Source organism: Melospiza melodia, chromosome 1 (genome assembly GCF_035770615.1).
Source record: "Melospiza melodia melodia isolate bMelMel2 chromosome 1, bMelMel2.pri, whole genome shotgun sequence".
Taxonomy (NCBI): domain Eukaryota; kingdom Metazoa; phylum Chordata; class Aves; order Passeriformes; family Passerellidae; genus Melospiza; species Melospiza melodia.
Window position 1 is genome coordinate 139,136,899 of NC_086194.1, and position 26,540 is coordinate 139,163,438.

At 39.8% G+C, this 26,540-nt stretch overlaps 1 protein-coding gene and 1 non-coding gene across 4 annotated transcripts; both read right to left on the reverse strand.

Moving 5' to 3' along the window:
- Positions 1–442: 442 nt before the first annotated feature.
- On the reverse strand, positions 443–24,347 carry MYBL1 (MYB proto-oncogene like 1). Of its 3 annotated transcripts, none has more exons than XM_063169679.1 (16): positions 24,288–24,347; positions 20,138–20,240; positions 19,941–20,012; positions 17,109–17,201; positions 15,713–15,933; positions 13,849–14,032; positions 13,552–13,626; positions 11,985–12,086; positions 10,505–10,738; positions 9,840–10,205; positions 9,229–9,371; positions 8,890–9,004; positions 7,189–7,305; positions 6,998–7,102; positions 4,906–5,085; positions 443–3,074 (listed from the first exon to the last, which is right to left on the reverse strand). In XM_063169679.1, exons 1-16 carry the CDS (start codon positions 24,305–24,307, stop codon positions 2,946–2,948), a joined length of 2,259 nt encoding a protein of 752 aa, XP_063025749.1. In that variant the 5' UTR covers positions 24,308–24,347; the 3' UTR covers positions 443–2,945. The 3 variants fall into 3 exon arrangements, with proteins under 3 accessions (XP_063025749.1, XP_063025739.1, XP_063025757.1); XM_063169669.1 differs by having other exon boundaries at positions 11,985–12,089; XM_063169687.1 differs by lacking the exon at positions 4,906–5,085 and having other exon boundaries at positions 11,985–12,089.
- Positions 24,348–25,097: 750 nt separating this feature from the next.
- TRNAY-GUA (transfer RNA tyrosine (anticodon GUA)) lies at positions 25,098–25,187 on the reverse strand. Its single transcript is given in 2 exon segments — positions 25,098–25,133; positions 25,151–25,187. It is a non-coding gene; the product is annotated as a tRNA-Tyr (tRNA).
- Positions 25,188–26,540: the final 1,353 nt, after the last annotated feature.

Genomic DNA, 26,540 nt, shown 5'->3' on the forward strand with positions numbered 1-26,540 from the left:
ATTAATACATGTATGTGAGAACTACTTAGGGGAGGGGAAAAAAAATCATACTGCATAGCTTACACTTGCATTTACCTCCCAAGACTCAGGCACACATACTAAAATACCCCTATCCTACAAATGAAAGGAATGTAACTAGAGCTTTACACTATCAGCATTCATCACTCAAATTGTCTTCTATACCTAAAAATTTGTGTTACAGCTTTGAGAGACAAATATAAACTGATAATCAGATACAAGCAGGCTTACACGCCGGTTGGATTGAAGCAGGCACTGCCAAGGGACTCCATCCTGCTGTGTAACCCACTCATTTCCACATCTGCTGTCTCTGCCCAGGCCAGAAAACACAGGTCTCTTGCAGTTCCACAGGCACACATACATACATATTGCTTTAAGAGCACTGAGTATTACAGCTTTCAAACAAAAGACACTTACAGTAACCTGGTACATAGATGCTTTATTTCTGACATTAACGCGGTCTGTATTGTGAGATCCTCTTACATAAAAGAAAAGTTTGTAGTACAACAAAAACTAAGATAAACAAGGCATTTGTTGCACGTTATGTCAAACCTTAGAACAAAAATATGGTGTAATATGTATTTAGGTTTCATGCAAGTTTGGCTGCTGCATGTACAATTTACCTATAAACTGAAAGAAATGCAAATGCACACAACATTCAAAAAGTAATAAGATGCCTGACATATGAAAGATTAAAACCTTCCTGCTAAAGCAACAAAGTAGGAGTTAACTAAACGACCCAACCAATACCAACACAAATTATGACTACTTACCATAAATCTATGCTTAAACTTGGTATAGGTAGCTTTGATGATACCATTTCTACTTCAATATACCACCCAGATTCTAGATAGTCATTCTGTCTTAATGTCTGATTTCATTTTTTGTGAATTAAATGTTGTCTCCAGCATTACATGTTGCTGTTAAATCCATTCTGGTAATGCACACCTAAATCTAGTACTGCCAAGAATTCCAATTGACTCCTTTAAATTTTGCTAGGTGAGGAGTAATCCTGGCATGATGGGCATTTTCTGATCCCTTGCTTATAATAGGATTCCCGCCCCCCTTGAAATTTTGATGTGAATTAAAAACTGCTAAAAATGTTTGTGCCAATTACTATCAGAGCCAATATCAAAAAGCTCATAAAAACAAGGATTGTATAAGCTTTGAGATGCTTTAAAAAAATTTAAGAACCCATTACCTTTCTTGTGCCGCTCATCCATCACGTGTTAAATTTCTCCATTAATTAATTCTTCTCTACCATCTTTGATATTAAAGTGTTAGGAACACTTTCCACACCCTGCATAGTACTGGTTGATCTCATTAAGTTAACTAGAGAACCTGACATCGTGTAATTTTACATACAGTGCATATGATGCTCGCTCTTTCCATCTCTCATAGCAGCAAGCCGATTCTGCCACGATCTGTAGCAGCACACCCGGGAGTGGAGAGGAAGAGTGTTTGAATTATAAATAACTAAAACTACAGTGTACAATTCTATTTACCTGTCAGTATTCTGTTGAGAGCACTCCATTATAACTTGCTCGAAATTAACTACATAAAAATCTCTACAACAAAAGCAAACCAAAACATTCCTTCAAAACCAAAAATAAAGACATAAAATAAGTGCAAATACCTAAAATAGGCAACTAAAGCAAGTGTTGTGACCTGTATACCTTTAAATAAGGACAAAGACTTTTCATAAATAAAAGAATGTTCTCTTTGCTCTTCAAACATTTAGTCAGTATATAATGGTCAAAGTTAAGTGCAGATAAATTGTTTTGAGATCCAAGGTGCCAAGTTTCTTTAAAAAAAAAAAAAGGAATAAAATATACATATTGTAAATGCATTCGTTTTTAGTTCCTATGCAGGACAAAGTACTCCTCGGTCACATATAAGACCCCACCATTTCTTTCTAAATATATTTAAACAAGGTACAGGAACAGTTGCTGTATAATATAGGAATACCTTGTAATTATGTTGTAGACCAACATGATTTTAGGGCTATAGTGCAATCTTTATGTAGATGTAACATACAGTATAGATTTTTACACGTCACCACTGTAATTCTTCTGCCATTTCATATATTTTAAACTTGTCCTTTTTCCATCTTAGCTGTTTTAACAGGAAACAACATTGGCCTCTAGACAACCTGCATACATATAAATATCTACATTTAAGCTTTGAAATGGAAATAAATTATAAAAACAGACTCCTTTCCAATTTACAAAATTTTGCTTGTTCCTACATACTGTACAATACATTCAACAATCATCTCATTTTGAGATTTATGAAGAAAATACTGATGCTTTACACTAAACTTAATTCACCCCCCTCTGCCTACTTCTAGTACCATTTGCAAATAAATATATTTAACACTGTAGTTAATTTCATTGTTTTGCAGCATACCAAAAAAAATTAGTAGTGCAACTTTCTATCCTTCCTTTGTACTCCTTTCCATTGTGTTTCTTTATATACTAGAAAATGCTACATAAGCAAAAGCACATTCAGTCATGTATGTTGCTCGTTTGGAAACCAGTAACAACCTATAAACCTACTCTATATTGAAAATGCTCTAACAGATAAAAAAGCGATGCAAGTCAAAAGAATAAATATGAAAAATAGACCTAAAAACTGTATGTTGTCAGTACTGCAATGTATTTTACCCTTCTTTATATTTTAGGGGGTTACTCTTTTAATATCTAAAAAATTCACTGCAGAACTGTTTGCGGTATCCCTTCGTAAAGAATGCAAGAGCTTCGTGTCTGTTCTTTGTCAGTCAGAAGAAGAAAGGAAGCTTTAAGGTAGCTTTAAGGTTTCCCTTGGCAGACTCTCTCAAAGACTCAATTCCCAAGTATGGCACGGGAATGGCCTTCAACATTGTTTCAGTTTCAATGGAAAGAGATGGCTGTCAGTTGCAGTGACCATCACAGTATCAGAGACCTTGAATTGCTGTTGGTAGCTGTGTATGTGCTCAGATACCTTCTTGCTTGTTCAGTCATGATAAGCTGGTCTTCTGTTTTTCCATAAACAACTGCCTCCCAGTCACGACTTGGCTGCATAAAATAAAGTTCATTAAAAAGGTTCTTTTAACAAACTAAAATACTTAAGCAATTCTCATACAATGTTTCAGAGTAGTACTAAATTATTAAAGCCTAGCAATAATATATTTTACTGAGAAGGATCCAGTTCTACAGTACAGTACCTAAAACTTGTGACAAAGCTCCCTCATCACCCCTTAAATACAGCTCCCCAGCAGTGCATCTGGGTTATGCTTTGAGTTCAAACACACAAAATGAAAAACATTCTTCAAGAGAGTCTAACCAGTTCAACAATTAATACATAAAAGGGAAGCTAATTAAGTTATCTTCTCTTTGAATATCTTCCTCTTTAAATGTGCAAAAGTTCAACAGGCAGAAAAACACATTACTGACAGCTGTCTGGAGACACCAAGGAAGGTAAAATGATTTGGGAACTGAAAAAGAAGATTGTGAGAATTTCACTGAAACAAGTGACGGCTGTGGAAGAATGGTCAGATTTTTGGGGAATATATTAGAAACAGCAAAGGAATTGGGAATGACAATGATGAATGGAAGAACAATTAAGCTACTAGTCCTGCTTTCTACATGAAGCAAAGCCTACATCTTCACATAAGGTACTGAATCTCAAGCTGATTCATTTCAGCTCCAAATTGGATCTGACACTGGCTGATTGTAGCATGATGAAGAATGCAAGATCCACTCCCTCCCACATGGAGCTGGAAACTGATCCAAAGGATCAGTTCCACATATTGATTCACAAAGAAAATTAGCTGTTTGAGCTTCTCTGTAAATTTAGCAGAACTTGATTCATGGAAGGGACTTGGGGTTAGAGGCCACAAAACTGAGAGGTAATTTCTCCGGGGAAAGAGAAAAAGGAAAAAAGATGGTTCAATGAAAATATTTGTGAGTATACTATGACTAAGCTCCCCTTTTAAGTATTCTGAAGACCATACTTCTGGGTCAGATAGATGTATTCACCTTTGCTGCAATTCACAGCAGAAGAATTTTTTTTAATTTTTTGTTTTACTTTTAATATCACAATTACATGAACTTTGTTCTTCTTCCTCATAAGAAAAGATCAGAAAGCAATACTTTTGTCTCTCTACTTAAAAACATAATTGTTAAAGCAATTAAGTAGAATATAGAAGATCAGGCTCCAGGTGTCGTGTCTTCTGGGTTTTCAAAATTTTTTTATTAATACAGAGTAGATATTCTGAGAAGACAAAAATACCTTATACATTAGCTCCCTATTGGACAAACTCGAATTGGTCAGGTCAAAGAAATCTCTTCTTAAAGCTGGTGATCAGGACAGAGGGAAAACTAGCTTCAGTGGTTTTACCAGTACGGAAAATATACATATGTAAAAGAACAGGCCTGTTACTAGAATAATTACCAAACAGAATCTGTGGATAAACTCTGCTTAATGAATCCCACTGGGCTTATTATGAAGAGTAAGCACCAGACAAATTTGAGAAACTAAAGTCCTAAAGAAGTTTGGTTTGCACCAGGTCAAGTTTTCTAACTCTTAGTCTTGGGCACCCAAACCTGTTTTGTTGGTCTCCCCCTACCCTGTTTCTTTTTCCTCCCACATACAAATCTTAGTGAAACATCAATTTGTTTCACTGAACCAAAGTGTGAAACATCAGGGTTGTGTTTGAAGAACTTAGCTATGAATAAACACTTTGCAGAAAAATGACCAACTTACAAGAAATAAGAATCACAGAAACACTGAAACTGGATCACTGCTTTCAACAATTCTAGATATTAGTGCAAGACAGAAATAAAGCAATACAGAATTTCTTTGTTAACCCACTAACAGAATGAACAGAATTCTTCGCATCCAGACCTGAAGAGTTTTCTCCATTTTGACATTTTTTGTAGCACATGTATTCAGTTTCTTCTTAATTACTGCATTTGCTTTGTTTGCTGGATTTGTATCCTGTTTTTCTGATGTCAGGTTACATCTGTTGTCCTGTATTTCCAACAATGGTGTCATTAATAAAGATGTGGTGTATGCATTTTTTGACTATTGACAAAAAAGAGAGTAGAGAACAGGAATAATAATTAGTAGTTAATACAAAAAGACTTCAAATGCTGTCTTCAGAGAAGCCAAAATGTAAATAAAGTCAATACTATCAGAAAGACCCTAGGAAAGAATCTGAAAAGAAAATGTAATGAAGTATATGAAGAACTAGCCTGTCCATACTGGGATCCATAGTACAACAAGCAGCTGCAAGCACGGTTTAGGCATCACTGAGTAGACAGTTTCTTTACTCTAAAGCCATGCCACTCTAATATATTTTGTTAAGAACAAGATTTGATAAGGTGGCAACCACTGAACAGTTTAAAAGGAAAAAACCCCTCACTTTCACGTCTAGGACAATCCTTGCGGAAGTCAGGACAAGGAGACTAGAGTCAAAAAAGTACTATCACATCAATTTTAGGGGGAGGAACTGCTTTAAGAACTGAAATAAGCACTGGATGGATCATTCCAGAAGAATTCTATATATTGGTAATGTTTATGGAAAAAAAACATAAATTAATTCAGCTTCAGTATACAAAAGTGGAAGACAGATATATGTCAATTTTAAAGACCAAAAGTTAGTTCACAGTAACAATGGCAAAGTATTTGCTTGCTTACAAAAACACCCCATTAAATTGCATTAAACCACCTTTAAGTATTTATTCTTCCTCAGACCTTATTCCTAAATTATCATCACATGGACACACAATTTCAACTTAAAGATTGGCATATTTTTCATTTTTAAATAAGATACTACCACTATCTCTCTTGCTAGGAGTGAATGTTCTTGTTCCACCAGCACTCCTTATAAAAATGCAGGAAAAACCAACTTTTCCCCAGTCCCCAGCCTTTAATAGACCAAAACATCGCGGTGTATCTTAACCTGGACTCGGTGATCCACAATAATGTGTCATAACAAGACAGCACTAAGAGAACAGCAGGCATTTTGGTCATGACTGGAATGGCTGCAGCACTGCTGCTCCTCCCAAAAGACGTTCCTGGGGAAGCTGGCAATTCCCACTAGGTGGCAGAGCACCCAATACCCAGCAGGAAGATTCAAAGGCTTGGCACAGAATCTAAGAGGCACTTTAGAAGGGAATTTAGAAAACCAGCTAGAAAGGAGTATGACCTAAGCACCTTACTCTGGCTTTTTAAGGAATTTGGCTCCTGCATCCTGTATATAGCCTTAAATCTAATCAAGAATTACAGACAATTACTCTTTAAGCATTAAACACATACATGCATTAAGAACTCATTAGAACTGAGTTTTCCCACTAGACTAAAGAGTAAGCTATTCAATTACTCAACTGAAAAAACACTAAGCTTCTTTTTAAAGGAAAGAGGGATCAAAATAGCCTCATATCTGATTTCTTCATGTCCTGGTTGTTGAGGCAGAAGTATTCAAATTCCTTTAGGCAGAGGAAGCACACAAACTTCATCTTTTATACGCTTGATATTTGTTAAAGTATTCCCCTACTATGTGAAGCAGGAAAAACATGCTCCCTAATATGCAATTAGGTATTTTCAGAACACATTTGCCAGACTGTCAAGCATGCACAGCACAGAAGCAAATGTCATCTTCCAGGTATATTACAGAAAGCTTCAGCATTATATGTATGCTAAAGGTTTTAGGCAACCAGCATGGAAACAGCTTTGCTACATTCACATTACTTTACCTACTCTGAAGGACTGAAAGGAAAAATTCATGCATGAATTCAAGCCCAATGTTCACCTATTTCTTATGTACTTAAAACAATATTTGAAACTGAAGGTACTTTTCACTTTCTAGATGCATTAATCTAGCAACTTCAGTCCAAAAATTTATTTTAGTGGGCAGAACAAAAGATACACAGTTCCATATTAATATTGCTGCCAGTGATGCTCTTCAGTTAGATTAGTTTAGTTTAATTCTTACCTGTACATCTAAACTATTATCTTCTGTCAAATGCTGGGCCCCAACCTCTTCTTTATCCTGTGGATCTAGGACCAGTGATTTTCTGACTTTTTTAGAAAAGTTGTGCTGAAATAAACATTTTGCAAAAAAAATTTGTAAAATATTATTTCAAAGCAGGTATTACCTATTTGAAATTACTATTGTCATATTACCTCCTGCTTGCAGTTTTTATACAAAGCGTCATCTTCCTCCTTGGGAAATATATCTGTTCCAGTTTCCTCTTTCAAAACTTCCCTAATGTCTTCCTCCGAGAAGGCAAGTGGTTGTGACTAAACATTAATTAAAATTTGAAGAAGAAAATACAGGAAGTCTATTAGTGGCCAGTTCTTACAACATTCTACTTTCAGCTAATGTAGGCCAGAAAAGAGATCTTGCAAAACATAGCAAGAAAGGACCTAAACTACTGTAGTTAAAAATCACAGGGCTACACTTCAAGGCTATGAAGATTATTTCAAGTTCATTTTACTCCACAATATTTTTAGCCAGATAAATATATATATGCACACAATGCCTCAAAAAATGCAAGGCAGCATTGAAGAAGACCAACTATTTGTTTGCAAATGGTTATCCACTGATAAAAGGGATAAAAGTGATTTATATATACTAAATACCTACCTAAAACACACACATATATATATATACATGCATAAAAACATACTAAAACACTGTACTGGAAATGTATTAACTGTTGTTGTGAAATGAATTTATACCAATTTTAGCACAAATCTTTGAATAAGACATTGATAGTCCTAAGTACAGTACAGAATTTCACAGAAGCCATACAGATGGCTCCTTTGTGTACCAACAGGAGAAGAATTCCCTTAAGCCCTCAAAATTTGATTTTGAACAGGAGGTTAATAGTGGACAGAAACAGGAATGCCAAACCACTCCATTTGCATAGTGAGGGACTGTGAATCTATAGGGTAACACAGATGGTGCCAAGCCCTGTGGCAAAGTCTGAGCTACCTTCTGTGTTTGCAGAAAAGAAGCAGTCAATATATATTGGCTGGAATCTTTTCAGAATTTGAAGAGCATATGTCTCCTGAATTCCAAAAGTTATTATGCATTAACATACCTTAGCTAGGCTAGGAAGAGAACAAAAATTTAATTCATTTGGAACAAACTAACAAAAAAAGGTAACATTATCCATAGTCAACCAAACAAAAAAAAAGTGTGTGACAGCCAGCTGAATCAGAGGATCATGAACTGCTATACTAAAATTTTGGGATTTAGGATGAAGAAAACTGCAAACATCACTCAAGATTACCATACTGTGGTAAACACCTAGTTTCAGTCCTAGTGCTGTAGAAGCACCAAAATCAAAGAACAACTCAGCTCTTACATAGAGGATTCAAAGATAATGCAGTTTTTCAAGTGAAATGTGAAAGTTGTTTAAAATAATGAGGTCAGTCATACTCAACTACAGCAGTTTGCTCTTACCAGATTACCCAGCTGGAGAACCCACACCCATTCATTCTCTGATTTATAATTTTTCTTTTGAAAAAACAGAATCCTAAAGTATTAAATTTCAGGCATTTATGCAGCCACCTTGTAAGAGATACAGTTTTAGCAAGGATATGCAAATTTAAAACAACTCACAAACAAGAAACTGAAGCATTTAAGATTACTGTGGATCAAATGATTATATGTACTAAATTACTATTCAAGAAGACCATGCCTTCATACTACACTGAAGGATACAAGTCTAACAATCACATCCAAAGTGGTTTTGATTCACATTCTAGCTGTTGTCTAGGATAAGTAAATGCTTTTTAAGATCACACTGAGGCTTCCAATACGTCAAAACCAAGAGGGCATTTAGACTGCAACAAAGAAAAAGTATAATCACATACCATAAGTCTGAGGGGACCATACTTTTTTTCCTGAGCAGCCAAAGCATTCTTAAAAGGAGTTGGTGTCCTTGGTGTTGAACCCAAAAGAGATCTTCTCATTGTGGGACTTCTAAAACTATTCAAGCATAGAAAAACATTCATACGTGCATTTTAACATTTTAATATTTTATCATTAGCAATGTAATAAAATTAATGTAAGAAACATTTTAAAATACCTTCATTTACAAAACAAATATCACCACCATGCATCTGAAAGTACTGAGATCACCATAGCATTACCCCATGTGTATTAAACTTTAATTTAATAACACCACCAGATGTTTAATGTAATAAACCTACCCCACATTTTCCTTTTGATCTTGTGGTGTCATTTCCTTGTGTAAAGGAGTCGTAATCAGAACTTTCTGCCCACAGATTGGAGTTGATGTAAATGCAGGATTTTCAAAGTTAAATTGTTCATTTCCAGAACAAGTGTTGAAAAACTAAGCACAAGAAGGAAAAAAAAAAAAGCAACCTTAAACACAAAATTTCACCATTGTGCTGAACAGCAAAACCCTCCAAATTATATACACGTATCTGAAAGACTTTTACTGACAAATCCCAATACTCTATTCTCGACTTACACTTATTGCTGAAACCTTGATTTTCTTCTTAAAATCCCCACTCCTTAATTAGGTCACAGAAACAAAAGCTCTCTAGCAACAATTATTTGCATGAGAAAGTGTGAGCTGAGACACAGGTTGCCACTGCTGCTACCGCCCTCCCCATTAGTCTTCAAAACAGAGGTTGTTTAACAGTATATTTTAATATATTTACCCTTATGCAGATGTTTTAAGAGTTTTTTTGACATCTTTATTTAGGCTACCATGCACTACTAGGGAAGAAACTATTACAATTTATAACCCACCCAGCAGAGTCTTCACATTTAGCAGCATTTAAAACACCCTCACCTGTGATGGAGAGAACGGTAGTGTTTTCACTGGCGTGCGCTTCAGTGCCACATTGACGGCATCGTTGCACAAGCCGTCGTTCAGCTCAGGAACCGGGGACTGCCCAGCACGCAATCTCTTCTTCTTTCTCAGGATAGCAGGTGGATTGCTGAACTTGCTTAAGTTTGAGGTTGATGAAAAAACGGTTTCCTCGTCCCCGCTGATGTTGCTGTGGTTTTTGCCATCGAGCATCACGCCCACGTTGTACTGGCACTCGGCAGCCCCGTCGCTGTGCTGGAGCCGCATCAGTTTCACTGGGGCCGGCTTGACAGGGGACACAACGGCCTCGGAGAGCTCAAAGCACGTATCGCTCCATGCCACCGGATCCTGTGCCGTGGGGCAAAACACGAGCAGCTTATCCCAGACTACTTCACAATGTCCAGGCCAAGCTATCAGCCCTCTACCTCCAACAAGCCATATACTGAACTATTCTCTGTGTCTTTCATACAGTCATAAAACACTGGATATTTTAAGACACAATTCTTTTAAAACGGGCAATAAAGCACTTGATAAGGCAGAAATTATAGACAAACACGAAATATGGTAATTTAAGAGTATTTTACACATATTATATAAGTTGACTCTCCTAATTAAAAACTTATTTTTAACAAGGAATACAAACTTACAATTTCCATAAGATCTAGTGCCTCTGCAAATTCTGGAATGGTCTGTAGAGGTGTTAACATTCTATTTGCTTCTACACCCAAGTACTTAGGTGGTGAATTCTGCTGAACAGGTGTGATGCGGGTCTCATCCATGCTGTAGAAATTACTTGTTTGTTCCTCAAGGCTACTTAGCGTATTAGGCATACAATCCTCCATGATAAAATTTCCAGACCAACAAGACAAGCTTCCAGCTTGCTAAAAAATTGTGAAGAAACACATTAATCTTATTCAACTTAGAGGCTGAAAAGAGTCAATTATGTGACTGCAGAGTGGGAAAAAAAGCAGTGTGTGGAAAGACTAAGCATAACTATTAATTTTGGCATTTTTAAATACTAATTATCTGTTTCAATTTAAAAAATTAGCCTTCTATTTACATTAACATGCTCAACATTCTCAAATTGTGTAAGATTTTTATCTTACCTCACATTCATATCTTATACACACTCACAACTTAGGTAACTATGGGCTGTATTGGAAGCCATCTCTGATGCAAGTTTCCTGTGTACCTGACCAGTATATGAAGTAATCTTCAGTACAGAACACTGAACTTCTAATTTTAAGATCAGAAAATGTTTCTAGAGTGTGAAATACTACTTGTTTGATGTGAGTTTTTTTAATGCAGATTTTGCATTAATAGCTGAGTAAACTTCTAAAAGGTTATCCCACTTCAGTAGACTGCTTAGTACTGAAGAAACAAATTTTCATTTTCACTGGAAATCTAGAAGCAAACCAGATGCTATTAGATAAGCAGACTGCATTGTTTCAAAAGAATGGCAGGAATAACTCTGCCACATGAAATCTGAAGTTCACCTGTAACCTAAACTAGTGATCAATATGGTTGGGTTAGTTGGGTGTCTGATATGCCCAGCCCTCTGAAGAAATCAGTGACTGCCATCTGCAAGTCACCCTAATTCTACGGAATTAGGGAAATTCCACTGAATTTACACACAAATTGTGTACAGTGCATATTTATTTAGTGTTTGTTATGTCCAAATGTGGGTATTAAGTATTGCAAGCACTCACACTGAAGTTTGAGGAAAATATAATCTACAGGACATTTCGAAATCAAATGGGGCAAAGGCAAAACCCATGTATTTTTCACCTCTACTGGGCAGAGGCTCAACATTGCCGATCCATAAAACTGAACGGCAATGATATCAAACATGTCACCTCCTGAAGAGGATTAAAATACTGGGTTTTAGGAACTGCCAAATTGTTGGTCATATTGCTGCTGTCTTCACAGTTTAGAAAACTGCACTAAAAATAAGTTGTCTCAGTTCTAATATATAGATTTTTGTTTTCCAATGCAACAGCCATAGGTTTGATTTTAAAGAGTCAGGTGAAAAAAACACCACACTAAACCACACAACCGTTACTGAATTTCTGAGGATTAACCTCAGTAATGCAAATTCAAAGATTTAGAGAAATTTACAGTCCTTACAGAAGACATTTGTTTTCTTCTGATTTCATTCTCTGCTGACATAAGTAGCAATTCAAGTTCCTTTATTTTCTTTTCTTTATCAGGATCATCATCAATAAATGGCTGCTGAAAAATTTAAGAAAGAAGCCATTACTAATTTTACTTCCATCACTTCTTCACAGTAAAGATTCTGCATTATAACACAGCTGTATTTTTAACAGGAATCTACACAGAGAGGGAACTAAACTGTTCAGGTTGTATCCCATTTTGTAGTACAGAAGTCACCCACAACTGAAACAACTCCAATTATCAGGAGATGGATCTGATGTTAAAGTGGTGTGTAAGGTGGTATTTTAACTGGATTCTAATATAGTCTGTAAGTTATCTGTGTGCTAAAGCACTTTCTGAACTAAAGTCACTATATTCCATCTTTAATAGAACCAAGTGCTGGCACACTGTTTATATGTTTGTGGTTTCACATTCCTTCTACAATTCTGTGTTATTTATCCTCACTAAGTGTGTGAGAAAGTGTTTTAAATCAGCATTTGCTGACACAGTATTTATACAAGTAATCCCAACACTACTATCAGAAAAGAAAATTAGTTAATTGGTTTTGATTGGTTTGTTTGTTCTTAACCTCCTTAACACCTTCCATTATTGCTATAAATATAGGTGAGGATATATGCTATCACTAGTTTAGAGAGTACTTCAAGGAGCAGAAAGTATCTTATACTTTTCTGTGTAGGGTAATCCAGACTGTCAAAAGCCAATTGAGGCTTCGTTGTGACTTGTATTCCTATACCATTATCAGGGAAGAAAATGCAACATGAAACAGATGACCTGCACAGGGAAACTTCAGGTTAGGTAGAGAGTTCTACAGAATTCCTCTATCTAACACAAAAAAATCCATGTATTATTCCCTGTGTCTTTTTTTACTTCTTTTACTAATTCCAAATAAACAAGAATTCTTCCAAGGCATCATATTAGATACCAAGATCTATATTCATTCTGCACCACATGAGGAATTTCAGATATATTCCAAGTGAGCCCAAAAAAGTAAAAGGAAATAATGTATCCAATTTCTACTTGTTTTAAAATTGCTTAATTCTTCAGGATTTAGAATGCTGCAGAAGGGCAACTTATTGAAAGATGTTTATCAGTGAGAAGAAATGAGAACAAAAAAGCACAGGCAGAAGTGTAAGTCACAGTTAAGTTGAATTTTTCAGGATAGGGTTGTATTTATTACATAGATATAAATAGTAAAGTCTTGTCTTAAAGCTCTCGTAAGCTAGGTAATGCTAATATAGGTCACAATTTAGCCCCAAAATTTAACAAGTAGCCTGTTTTAAGCCATATTTCTGTCAGAAATAAGCACAAACATCATGTATCTGGGATATAGAAAGAAAGCTTCATTTTCCCTGCATAAAACTACCAACTACACTAGCAAGCTTACTTACAGAGGAATCTATATAAATGTAGGTGAATGATAAAGACTAACAGTCATTTTGAAGATACACATCTTTTCAATTTACTGAATAATACTATGCAGTAAATACTCCTTAATTTATGAAGGCTGTTAACAATTTACCTGAACTATGTTGGAAGAAGATGGAGCATGTTCTAGACAGCTGCCTTCTGGTGAGGCATACTGATATGCTGGAATCTAAAAAGACATAAAACATTTTACAAACCCTCAAGAAAATGAGGACATAAAATGAACTCTAGTTTATTATACATTAATTATTTATGGTTTACAAATCCTGAGTTGCCATAAAATCACAAAAATACTCAACAGATCTTCAATCTTTCAGATGTGTTTCTTGTTTCAAACCAAATCAATTATTTGAAACTGGGAGATACTTATTGTTCTAAATTTTGAACTTACATGTGTCTGAACAGGCACATAAAATTGATTCTGAGTGTGCAAGTGTTCCATAGTCAGACAAGGCTGGGGCTGAAGTTCAGCAGAACTAGCACTTTCAGACTTTATAACACTTTGCAAATATCCTTCCTGTTCCACCTTTCTTCGCATTGTTGAATTCCAGTGATTTTTAATCGAATTATCAGTCCTAAAATGAAAGCATAAAACAGTACTGGTTTCCACATCTCAAAATTTAATATATGACACAATTGACAGGGTTTGCACAGTAGTTAATCTGAAGCCACAAATTCAAAAAGTTCCAGCAGCTTAGACCGAAAGTTCTGTTATCAGCAGGGTTTTGGCATAATGATTAGAAAGCCACTCTTTTTAGAACTTCCTTCTACTAAACTTGAAGTGTGCCAGATATTAAAAGCAGAAAAGGAGAAAGCCTTGGTTCTGACTGTAATCATGATGAGGAACCTTTTTTCTTAGATACATGGAATAATTTAATGAACACTGTTATTTACCTCTCTGCTATAAATTTGCAGTGCAGGTAGCTAAGAAAATCACCTCCCTGTCCCAAAACATAATAAAGGCACTTTGGCTGGTGTTTGCTACCAGAAGACCTCTCTTCTAAAACTGACAACCCCCACTCTGCATTTTATGTGCAGCTTTGTGGAAGAATGTCCTACTACCTGTTCACATCCTTGATCATGGATAGGATAAAACAGGCATGGCATTTTGACAGGCAGGCTGAAGTCACTCCAAACACTAAACAAACATTAAGGCAAGAGTAGACTATAACTGCATTACTGTCTAAAACATTAGTTTTATTATTCCTAACCTTAGGTAGGGGTACACAGAAACTTGGTTAAAGCCCTGTTCTCATTTAAGGGCACTCCAAGAAGTATTTGCCTTTTTCATCCCAGTAGTGTTGGACTCTTCAGATCTTCTAGATCTATGATCCTTAGCAGTCTTTAGCTAAGAGTGTCCAATTTATTGACAACAAACAAGCTAGCAAAGAGGAATTCTTTTGTCAAATTCATCTTCCCTCTCCAAAATTCTCTTTAGATGTCGCTTCTCATTCCTCCAAAGCATTTATTGTGAGCCGTGGATTGTGCACTTCATCAAAACACAACATTTTTAAGCATGCAGCCCTCATTACACCAAGGTAACAAATGCTGATATTCCTCAGGCATAGCTAGACAGTCACCTCTTGAACACAAACTGAATTCAGAAAGGGACAGGTTAACGCTGAATTTCCATTAACAGTACAAGGTAAAAGAATTATTTCATTAAACTGTTCACACACTAAAATTTTGTTTTCCACAACCATAGAAATTAGCAGTGAAACCTGAAAGAAATATAAGGCAAACAATGCATACAATTAATTCTTAACATAGAGACTTCATGATAACCAACTAACTTTGCAAAGCATGACCCCTAGGTCTGGACTTTTGAGGGTTACTAAGATTTTCTTTTACAAGTGTCCAGTTCAACAAGCGCTACACAAAAAAAAAAAAAATCAGATCTTAAACCAGGAAAGTCACCAACAAATGCGTATTAATGAAGGCACTTTGAGATCAAGTTTGGTATCAAACCACTTTTCTACCACTGCTTGCAGTTAATTCAGTTCAGCTTGATTACAGAGGGTTTTTAAGCGATCAGGAGGAATCTGAAGACACCTTCAAATGGTTAGAGCTCTTTTTATGGGTTTTACATCCTTTTAAGAACACAGGTCAAATGTGAAAGATTTTTAGCATCTATCAAGATAACTATATTCTGAAGTAATCTCAGCAGATGCTCTCTAACTAACGAGATTTGAAAGGGTACTGAGATGAGCACTTTTCATATTCCAACATTTAACACAAACAGAGTTGAAAAGCACCTTCCAGGAAGCAGTTTTGCTATTTCAGCCCATCGGTTTCCCAAACGCTTGTGAGCTTCATAGATTATTCTGTCCTCTTCTTCTGTCCATGAAGACTTTTTTACCTCAGGATTGAGATGGTTATGCCATCTTTCTCTGCATTGCTTGCCTATTCTTCCTTTCAGGTGTTTTGCAATTAGAGACCAGCGCTTTGGACCATACTTCTGAACTAATTCAATAACCTGCAATATAGATGAAAGCACATTATAATTTCAAAACCTAATTTACCTAATCAAAGGCTGAGAACACTGATAAACACACATTTTAGAACAGCATTCTAATAGGAACTGATATTAGGCTTAAGGAGGCACACAGTGACTTGGGGGTTTAAAAATGATTTTTCAAGAAATCAGAAATTACTAACTACAAATTCTCTCTCTTATTTAGAATATAAGTGTATACTGATGAAAACATTAATTTGGAAGTTTCCTTTCTATCACTGACTGCATAAGCTGACATTCGGAAAGGGCAAAAAAGAAATAGGTAAACATTTCATTTGACTACTTTCAACAATATTCATGTGAGAAAAGACCCACACTTCTACATCTAGAAATGAAATGGAGGTTGGGAGTTTTTACAAAGTAGAAGCTTTTCTTAAAAGACTACTGAGAACTGTAAAAAAAATATATGAGGAAGACCATATTCATAAATTGGTAAACAGTAGTTTACAATATCTTAGAACAGTTTTAAACAGTAGGAACAAGAAACCAGTTTGAAATACAACAAGAAATCTGTACTTGCATCTCCCTACCAGGCAGTTCAGGTTGTGCAGGCAAAAGGCTACAGTACAGATTACCAACAGGAAGGTGAAAAAGGAGCCTGACCACTGATAGCTTCTTTACACAAAGAAATGGTTTGACAGAATATTCTGAGCTGAAAAGAAACCAGAAGGATCATCGAGTCCAATGGCCTATACAGGAATCACTCTCACAACTTTGGCATTATTAGCACTATGCCCTAACCAAATGAGTTGATCTCAGGGTTGTAACAGTAGGTTATGAAATAATTTCCCTTAGTTTCCAAACCCTTCAAGTCTGATGGTTTTGAGTAACAAAAGATGTAAATGAGACCTTTGACCTTTAGTGCTACAAAGAGATCCCTCCCTACTTGATAAGCTAGAGTAATTCAGCCAGCAATCTCACTAATGGGAAATTAAATGCTTGAGCAGACCAAACATTCCATCTACTTGAGAATTTTTTTCTTCTCACACATCATAATGTAATAAAAGTATCCACATCACAAGATGCATCAGACATCAACTACATAGAAATGGAACTTAAAAAATGTACACATTCTTAGCACTCATATGTCAATTTTATTAAAGAGCAGAGTAGTCATATCAACTAGTTTTTGTTACCCTCTGATCTTCTTCTTTAGTCCAGGGACCTTTAATCAATTCTGGGTTTAGTACCTTCTGCCACCGATGCTGGCACTGAAAATCTGAACGATTCTGAAACAGTTTTAGAAGAGCAGTGTAGCTGTTATACTCTCAAATACATAAAACTGTAAATACATTCTAGCATGAATTATTAGCTTATTTCAAATTAAAAGACTTATATAGAAATTTGTTCTAAGTATAATCGTTAAATTCTCCCTTATTATTTCTTATTCCATTTGCTTATAAAAATATCTTCTCTGGAAAAAAAACCAACCTTGCATGAAGCTCTGATTTAATTATTTCAATGTAGTAACTTGATAAACAAATTCAGAACTTACTAATTTTTAAAGAAAAATTTATATTTGTCCTCATTACTCCACACTTTCTCTGAACTTTGTGGTTGATCTATTTTTGACATTATCTATAATTTAAATAAGGGGAGAAATTTTTTAAGGAAATAATTTTCTTCCTTCAAAATAAAAGAATACACTTTTTGCTAAATCCCAAAAGAATGTATTCTCAGCTCTTTACTACAGTGTTAGGGAAAACAGATTTAGATCAAATTTAGTTAACATATACTAATTAAAGAAGATTGTTTTTGCTGGTCAGGACAGATGGTGCTTTTCTGTAGCCTCACTAAGGATCTTTTGAAATATTGTTCCCAGTTATGAAAGAGAAGTAACCTTCACTTAGCCTCCTAAAAGCTGTCTATGTGAAAAGGCTGGTCAAATGCTCACAAATATACAGGTAAGAGCCTGGCCCAGGACAGCATACTTTTTTAACACTGGGACACAATTATTTGTGTCTTGCTTCAGAGCAAGCTGTTGGATAGCAAGTACCAATTGCAAGGTTTTCCTGGTCTTGTCTACCAAATAAAGGTGTTACCTAAGATGAAGTTAAAGAAGAAGCAGTCTGCAAGACCAGAAAAACCACCCAGAACACTGACACTTGACATTACACTGTTCACAGTACCTTCAAGCTAATCACAAGTAGTAACTGTATGATTAAAAGCACACTACAGTTTTTTACAAAACATCATCATTTCCTGTTGAAGCGAAGCTGTAAAAGACAGACTCAATATAGAATAGCAGTTACCATTTGGACAAAACCATTTTAAATTGTGGCCTTTTAGTGCTTTTATCTTCCAGACATTTCTGAAATCATAATATGATCTGGAGAGAAGAGAAAAGCTAATGACAGAATGAAACAATATAATCGTTTCAGTTTGCCTTAGCCACCAAAAAAAAAAAAAAAAAAAAAAAAAAAATCAAGTGATTACAACCTACACTCTCACTCTTGAGAGTGACCTTGAAGCCATCTTCACTTTTTTCAGGCAGAATGGAGGGAAGGTTTATCTGTGCTAGTCCAGCAAAGAAATGAGGTTTTAAAGGCACAGCAGTTTGAGGGCCTTTACAATCCAAGATACCCTTGGCTTTCCCAGCAAAAGACCATCAGTAACAAGTGTGAATTATGCCAGCCTCTATTATTTGGCTGGCAGCCTCTATTATTTAGGTCACCTAAAAAGGCTGTGCAGGCTCCATCCGTGGAGATAATCAAACCCAAACCCCGACCTGGGCAGCCTGACCTTGCTTGAGCAGGGGCTGTGAGCCAGATGACCTGCAGAAATTCCTTCCAACATCAATGATTCTGCAGCAGGCACCTGATTATGCACATTTCCTATGATAACTGGGGAACGTTTTTTTTACCCTCACTTGGGCCCAGCTGAACAACACGTTGTTTGTCTCCAGAAACATTTTTTTTCAGATGGGAGAATTTTTTACTAAACTGTTAGATCTGTTAAATGCAACTCCACACTACACCTGCATATCAGTATCGCCAAATGTATTTTCAAACAATTTAATATAAAAGCTTTTTGATTCTCCTCTGCCATCCACTCATGTCACTGATTTTTATAAAGGAATAAGGTACATGTAAGGAATATGGATTTGTTCTTACACGACTTAAAATTACAAGCTTTGAGTTCATTACCTGATATCTATATTTTGCCACTTGGAAAAAAAATAGAGGCATCACAGTTGCACAAAAACATGAGAACAATGCAAAGTTATAGTTGTTCATCATTTAGAATTCAAGTCCTTTTTTACCTTACGGTGGAAGTTCATACAACCACACCATCCCACATAATATTGTAAGAACCTCAAAGGCAGAAGGAGGTCCAATTTTTTTGATTTCTAATATTTCAATATCCAATATCACTTCTAGGAAGTAATTTCAGCCTTATATTCTATAGCAGGCATTTAATAGCATTTGTTCAGAAGAGAAACAAACACCATCAATTCTAGTTGTAGGTACTTTCTACCGTTACCTCAGGGAGTCATCACTGTAAGAAAAAAATCAAACCCAAACAAACAAAAGACCCCAACAAACACACAAATAAATAAATAAAGCACACATGCTCCCTTGCCTATGGCAGTTAAAAAATTAATCCTGCTCCTTTCAAGCAATCTTTCAGATGCAACCCACTCTCCTAACTGCCTCAGAAGCAACCTGTGAACTGTGGATAGAGCCACCACGAGTGATGGAACCACTAAGATACAGGAATGAATTCCATAATGAAAACCAATAGCAAGCGTGAACACAAGGCATTTTTGATCATTTCAGACTATCACTGAAGACTGACCCCATAAGATTCTTCAAGGTCTGAGCTAGATCAAGTCTGTTTTAGAAGAATCCTCTAAAATAGTTCTTATTATGTGCTTCTGAGTCTATTTCACTTCATTTCCAAGCTAGACATATGACCAAAGTAAATAAATATTAAGAGAACTTAACTGAAACAGAGATTCAACTTACTTGTAGATGACTAGCAATGAAAGCCCAATCATCTGTACCATTTTGTTCCACCAGCTTCTTTAGCCTTTCATCCTGTTAAGACATAACCTCAGCCAATAAATTTTACATACTACCCCAATACAATACTAAATAATAACATACTTCATGAGCTAAGAAGATCAGGTAGGGATCAGAGTAAAACAAAAAAAAAGTATTACCTCTTCACGGGTCCATTTCACCTTGCTACATATCTTCTTCAAACCCTTTTGCTGTGGTACTTCATAGTCATGATCCATATATTGAAAGTCATCGTCTTCCTCACTGCAAAATACAACAGATAGTGGTGAAGAAGATCAAAAGAGTTTAAAACATCTCTGAAAAACCTTTTTTTCTAATTACTTGTAGGTTTTTTCCAATCTGTACATATTGTTCTAAAATGACACATGGGATTTGCACGATCACAATGTCTGCCTCTAGCAGTTCACCAGGTCAAATTACCAAATTAATTTTAATTTCAAGGTCACACACTGGACAGATAACTCCTTCCAAGACAAGATTTAAATGTGAAGTAAAAACTACTTGTTGAGACTCATGCATTTCTAATACATTTTTTCATCTTTATTTTACATGAATGAGCTTACAGAGTGGTGTTAGGCTGCAAAACACATTCATGATCCACCTCCGTAAGTGAAACAACAAACACAACAAGAATGTTAAGTAAGTAAATCTCAAGTTGAGATTTTACGTGGGCTCCTGACTTGACCAAAAGCGTTGCCTCGGTGTTACAGGAATTAGATACAAATCTTTGAAGACAGACGTGCCAGAATAAATAATTTGGGCCTCAGCGCTGAGCTCCGAAGCGCAGAACAGCCAGCTACCGCTGCGACTCCGCGTAGATGCCGCTCCATCTACTGGAGAAACGCGGAACTCCACAGCCTGCATAAACAAAGCCTTCCAAACAGGCGGCACGGGGAAGTGCTTCATGGAATCATCGCTTAAACTTCTGTCAGTGACTCATGTTCGCATAAATTCAAACACATGTGGAAACCTAGCTCTAACTACAAGAGCTGCTGTGCCCCTGCATTAATTATACCAAAGGCACAAAGAAGGGACTCCCATCCAAATACATCACTTAAATTAAAAGCAGTTTCACAGGGCAATTTTCTTCTCCATTTTATTATTGGTACAAAGCATGATAAAAATATCATAAATTCAGGTTCTAAACAAAAATTATTTCTTCTCATCCTTCAATTTTTTAATCAAAAGTATAAAAAGAAACTCTTCCCCAGTAATGAAATTAACCTGTGCTGGTGTCCCAAGAACACATTCAATGGATGATCTCTCCATTATTTTCTAGAACATGCAATTTTCTAGCACAGCACGCTGATTAACCACTTACACATTATTTGTTATTTCCCATTAAGTCTGTTCCTGTCAGCCTCCGAGGACATACTTTATTCAAAAGCATTGCCACAGGACAGTAAGTGCCCAACTCCTGCAGACTTGCTTCTACATCCTACACCACATCAGCATTTGCCCTACTTAGCTTCATGATGCAGCAGTAAAACATAAGCAAATTAAAACTTTGCTGAGTTGCTGAAAGATGAGGCAGCAAACTTGTGGGAAGGTCAACAGCAAGTTCTTCATCATACTTTCAGGAAAAAAAATGAGCTGCAAATGCTTTAAGAGGTTTGCGTTCAGTGGCTTAAGACTTACAAAAACAGAACTTAAACTCAGAAGTAACAGTTTTTTCTGCCTCCCTACCAACTCCTCTTTTTTCTTTTGTCCACAGGTATTTGACAAACTTCAGGGATCTATCTTAGGATTGTAATACCAAAGTACACTTCTCATAATACCATTTCATACCAAGCAGGCCATACAGTTCACTTATAACTAAAATCAGGCCTTCTTGAAGAGCCCTTTGTCAACATGACCTCCTCACCCACTGCAGAGCAAACTGGTTCATGAGCAGCCTCCAGTAAGGAGAAAAGTCAAGAGCAGAGCAGGGCTCCGTGTGCACGGGGACCCAAAGGCAGGGAAGGGCTCCATGTGCACAGGGACCCAAAGGCAGGGAAGGGCTCCATGTGCACGGGGATCCAAGAGCAGAGCAGGGCTCCATGTGCACAAGTATCCAAGAGCAGAGCAGGGCTCCATGTGCACGGGGATCCAAGAGCAGAGCAGGGCTCCATGTGCACGGGGACCCAAGAGCAGAGCAGGGCTCCGTGTGCCCAGGGACCCAAGAGCAGAGCAGGGCTCCATGTGCACGGGGATCCAAGAGCAGAGCAGGGCTCCATGTGCACGGGGACCCAAGAGCAGAGCAGGGCTCCGTGTGCCCAGGGACCCAAGAGCAGAGCAGGGCTCCATGTGCACGGGGATCCAAGAGCAGAGCAGGGCTCCATGTGCACGGGGACCCAAGAGCAGAGCAGGGCTCCGTGTGCCCAGGGACCCAAGAGCAGAGCAGGGCTCCATGTCCGGTGCCAGAGCAGGTGGGGGCCCCGCCTGGGGCAGCTGCAGCTCAGAGCCCTGCCCCGGGAGTCCCACAGCCACACCGATGCCTCTGCCACCAACCCCTCTGGCACCTCCATTCCACCTGAACCATCACCTAGTCCTGAGTCTTGCTTACACCAGTGCTGTGACAGACTATAAATCAAGACTACTACTTGACTAGACTACCACTTGAAGTTTTCAATTAAAAAGACAAGATTTTTAAACACATGGGGTTGTTATAGCTCCTTTGACAATTCTCTTGCAGTTATGAAACTGCTAAAATACTGCACTGAAGTGGAAGGCATCCACCAAGTTTCATCAAATAAGACATCTGGGACAATAAAGTACATATTTTGTGAGATCTGAGCTAGCTGCCCTTGCAATTCTGAGTTGAGGACCATTAAAAGAAAAAAAAAAAAATCAAGCTTGCAACTGTAACAACCAAGAGAAATTTAACATTAAATGACTGTGAGATTAAACTTAATACCATTTGGTGCAAAACAATTACACTTTGTCATTACTTCACACCTAGATTAAAAGTCTTGAAGTCACTTTCATGAAAGCTCATGGCTTCAATGATTGAGTTTTGGAGATACCATCATCAGGCACTGACACAACATCCGCCTCGGGCTACCGATCTCTAACCAAACCTTCCTCTGCTATCCACAACCCGCTGTACTTTCAATCATGAAATCAAAGCACTCCACAGCCATGGGAGAGATAATACAATCTAAAGCTTGACAAAAATGAAACCACTGTGTGTAATACCACAGGTGAAAGTCCCTTAAACTACAAAATGCTTATTAGGAGTGCCAAGAAACATGCTGTCTCCGAGCCAAGAACAGATAGCTTCAGCAGTCAGCCCTGCAAGCAAAGCCCTTTGTGGCTTACACAACTAGAACACCAAAGCATTGTTTTCTTGTTTTAGTTGCAGCTTTGCAGAAAAATATTCTCTCATAATTTTTCCCATGTCAGAGGAAAACACAAAAGCAGTTTTAATATGCGTAACTTTGAAACCAACCCCAATTCCATGAAAAGTATACATTCACAACAAACCCCAGATGCCATAGATAACTCACCAAGTATCCTTTCCTTTCCCAATCCTAATCCTTCTCCTACACTTCTAACTTTCCAGAAACTGATTTAAGACAGGAATAACCATAGCGACAAAACAGTTCTCCAAGACCCACCTTCTGAATACAAAACAAAGACACACCCATTCTCATGTCAATATAACAAAAGATGTACGAAAGCCATCTAGGGCAGCTGCTAGAGCTCTTGTGCAAAACGTGATCTCTCAGGAATATTTCAGGCTAGATTGTGATATCTTCAGTCAAATAATACATCAGCTGAGAAAAAGTAGGTCCATTGAACACACGGAAAGAATCCACAACCCAAACTGCGCCAAAGTAAGTTGGGAGGTGAAAAGGAAAAGGTGTTACTCCAGCAAAAGGAAAATAACCAGCACGGAAAGCGACAGCGGAGACAACACAGCTGTTACTGACAAGCGCAGCTGCCCAGGTAAGCTACAACAAAGACGACCTGAGCGAAAGCACAGAAGTGAGAGCAGCTGCCAGGGCAAAGGCGGGATTTGTACCCCAGAGGAGGTGCCCAGAAGTCCGAAGGAGATACCTGCGCGGGTGCCGGAGGGGGGAGGGAGGTGGGCAGTGACAGCCGAGGCCGGGGCGGTGGAAGGAGGCCGAGAGCAGCGCTGAGGGGCGGGGCGGCACCTGGCTGCGATCCCGGGGCGCGGGGGGAGCACCTGGCCGGGATCCCGGAGCGCGGGGGGGCACCTGGGCTCGGGACGGCGGCGTGGAAGGCAGCACTGCCCGGGAGGGGAAGGGGGGCAGAAAGCGCAGAGCGCCCCGGTCCCGCACTCACCTGCGCCGTCTCTCCGCCATCCTCGGCGCGCACCATAGGGGGGGCCGCCACGGCCGCGGGGCGCAGCACGGAGCCCCCGAGCCGCCCGGGCTCCCTCTCTCACGGCCGGGCAGGAACGTAGCGGGGCACCGGCGGCTCAGAATGCCTCTAGCCGGGCAGGGATCCTCCCAGGGCCCGCTGGTGCCCGCGGTGCCCGCAGCGCCCCGGCGGCCGCCCTCAGCCCCGGCCCGGCCCCGGCGCGTCAGGCATGGCTCGGCCTGGCCGCTGCCCGCAAGGACGGGGCGCGCAGCGGCCCCTTTCTCGCCCCTACTGCGCCTCGCTCTCCGATGCTGTCAGAGCTGCCGCGGGGTCCGGCGGCGCCCGCCGCCCTCCTTCCCTCCGTCTCCGGGCCGCTCTGCTCCGCTGCCCTGCCCTGTGCCCGCCCGGCCGCCGCCCAGCACCGGCCGCCGCCACCGCCGCTCGGGCTCAGCCGCCGGCGCTCGCGGCGCGCTCGGCCGTGCCGCCCGAATCTCGCGCGCAGCCTCCCCCCCGCGAGCCGCCGTTTGAATCTGCGCAGGCGGACTGACGCCCCATTGGCCGCCGCCGACCGCACGCGGCTCCGCGCGCCGGGCGGGAGGGGGCGGGGCCTCGCGCCGGCGGGCGGGCGATGTGACGGGGCCGGGGCGGGGGGAGCGGGGCGGCCCCGTCGCAACGCCCCGCCGCGAGCGCCCGCGAGCCGCCCCCGCGCCCGCGGCAACGGCGGCGGCTCCCGACGGCAAAAGAGTGAGAGGGTAACGGCGGGGCCGCCCCCGCGCGGCAAAACCGAGCATCTCCTTCGAGCCGGAATCGAACCAGCGACCTAAGGATTCCCGCGGGCCGCGCCTCTACAGTCCTCCGCTCTACCAGCTGAGCTATCGAAGGGAGCTGACAGAGCGCCCCGCTTTTTGGCATAAATCTTTCTTCCGGGTGCTGCTGATGGTGCGTTTCGCAACTGGGGCTGGAATTCCCTTCCCGGGAGCAGCTGGAGCCCGGAGACGAGCCCGGGACGGACACACGGAACTCCGGGACGGACACACGGAACTGCGAGAGGCCCAAACGCCCAGCGGCGGCTCCCGCAGCCCGGGCCCCGCTGCCCGCGGGTCGCTCGGCGCAGGGGGCGCGGCGCTCTCGGCTTCTCACGCTCCCGCGCCGCGGCGAGCTGTCCCGGCGGACGAGGGCAGCGCTTCCCGCTTCCCTCCCTTGCCGAAAAACCTATGTCCTATCGCTGCTCGGGTGCTTGAGGAGAGGGAAGCGAGGGTCTCATCCATCAGCCAGCCAGCGCTCCTACGGGTTCCTGCTCCAGCTACGGCACAGGTCTGTTGGGAAGAGGCCGCCCCCAAATAGAATCAGGTTGGAAAAGACCTCTCAGATCATCGAGTCCTACGTACGACAACACCACCGTCAACTGCATCACGGCGCTGAGTGCCAAATCCAGTCCTTCCCTGAGTACCTCCACAGGCGGCGACTACACCACCTCCCTGGGCCGCACATTCCAATGTTTAGTCACCCTTTCCGTGAAGAAATTCCTAATGTCTAACCTAAACTTCTCCTGGCGCAGCGTAAGACTGGGTTCTCTCATCCTGTCACTAGTTGCCTGGGGGAAGCCGAACGCCACCTGGCTACAGCTTCCTTTCTGGTGGAAACCTGGCCTGGCATCCTCGTGTGGCTGTGCTGATGGACACGTGGACTCCACACAGCTCCTTGGAGAACAAGGTGGGAGCATCTGCTTTAAAGACAGGTGTTGGCCGCTGCACTGTCAAAAAAAAAAAAAAAAAAAAAAAAAACACCAGAAAGGATAGGGACAGCATTTAATTTAAAGTCATGGTGCTCACTTGACACTGGAGTGCTCACATCCGTCACAGGGACAAAACATCACTTTTTATTAATTGCAATGTGATTTTTACTTTAGTGGTTCAAACAAATCACCAAAAACAGCAGATGGTTTCTTATGCATCATTTTCTTTCCAAATACATTTTTTTCAATGGTTTACTTAAGGAAATTTGCTAATTACCACCACCACAGAGGCAACGACCTCCTGAAGCTGTTACCATCGTGAAGTAAAAGCTACGTTCCAGCAGAACCTCTGTGTGTTCTAAGTATTTCCTAACACAAGTCTTTATCTGGAATTATAGAATTATTTGGGTTGGAAGTGACCTTAAAGATCATCAAGTTCCAGCCCCCATGCAATGGACAGGGACACCTTCCACTGCATCAAAGTTGCTCAAAGCCCCATC

What these genes read in the sequence shown, in the direction of transcription:
- MYBL1 (XM_063169669.1), bottom strand. Translation starts at nt 24,307, where the DNA reads ATGGCGGAGAGACGGCGCAG. An exon ending in ATGGTCCCCTCAGACTTATG is followed by an intron (nt 7,306 to 8,889) that starts GTATGTGATTAT and finishes ATTAATGTTTAG; the next exon opens with TCACAACCACTTGCCTTCTC. An exon ending in AAATGGAGAAAACTCTTCAG is followed by an intron (nt 3,075 to 4,905) that starts GTCTGGATGCGA and finishes TATTTTATGCAG; the next exon opens with CCAAGTCGTGACTGGGAGGC.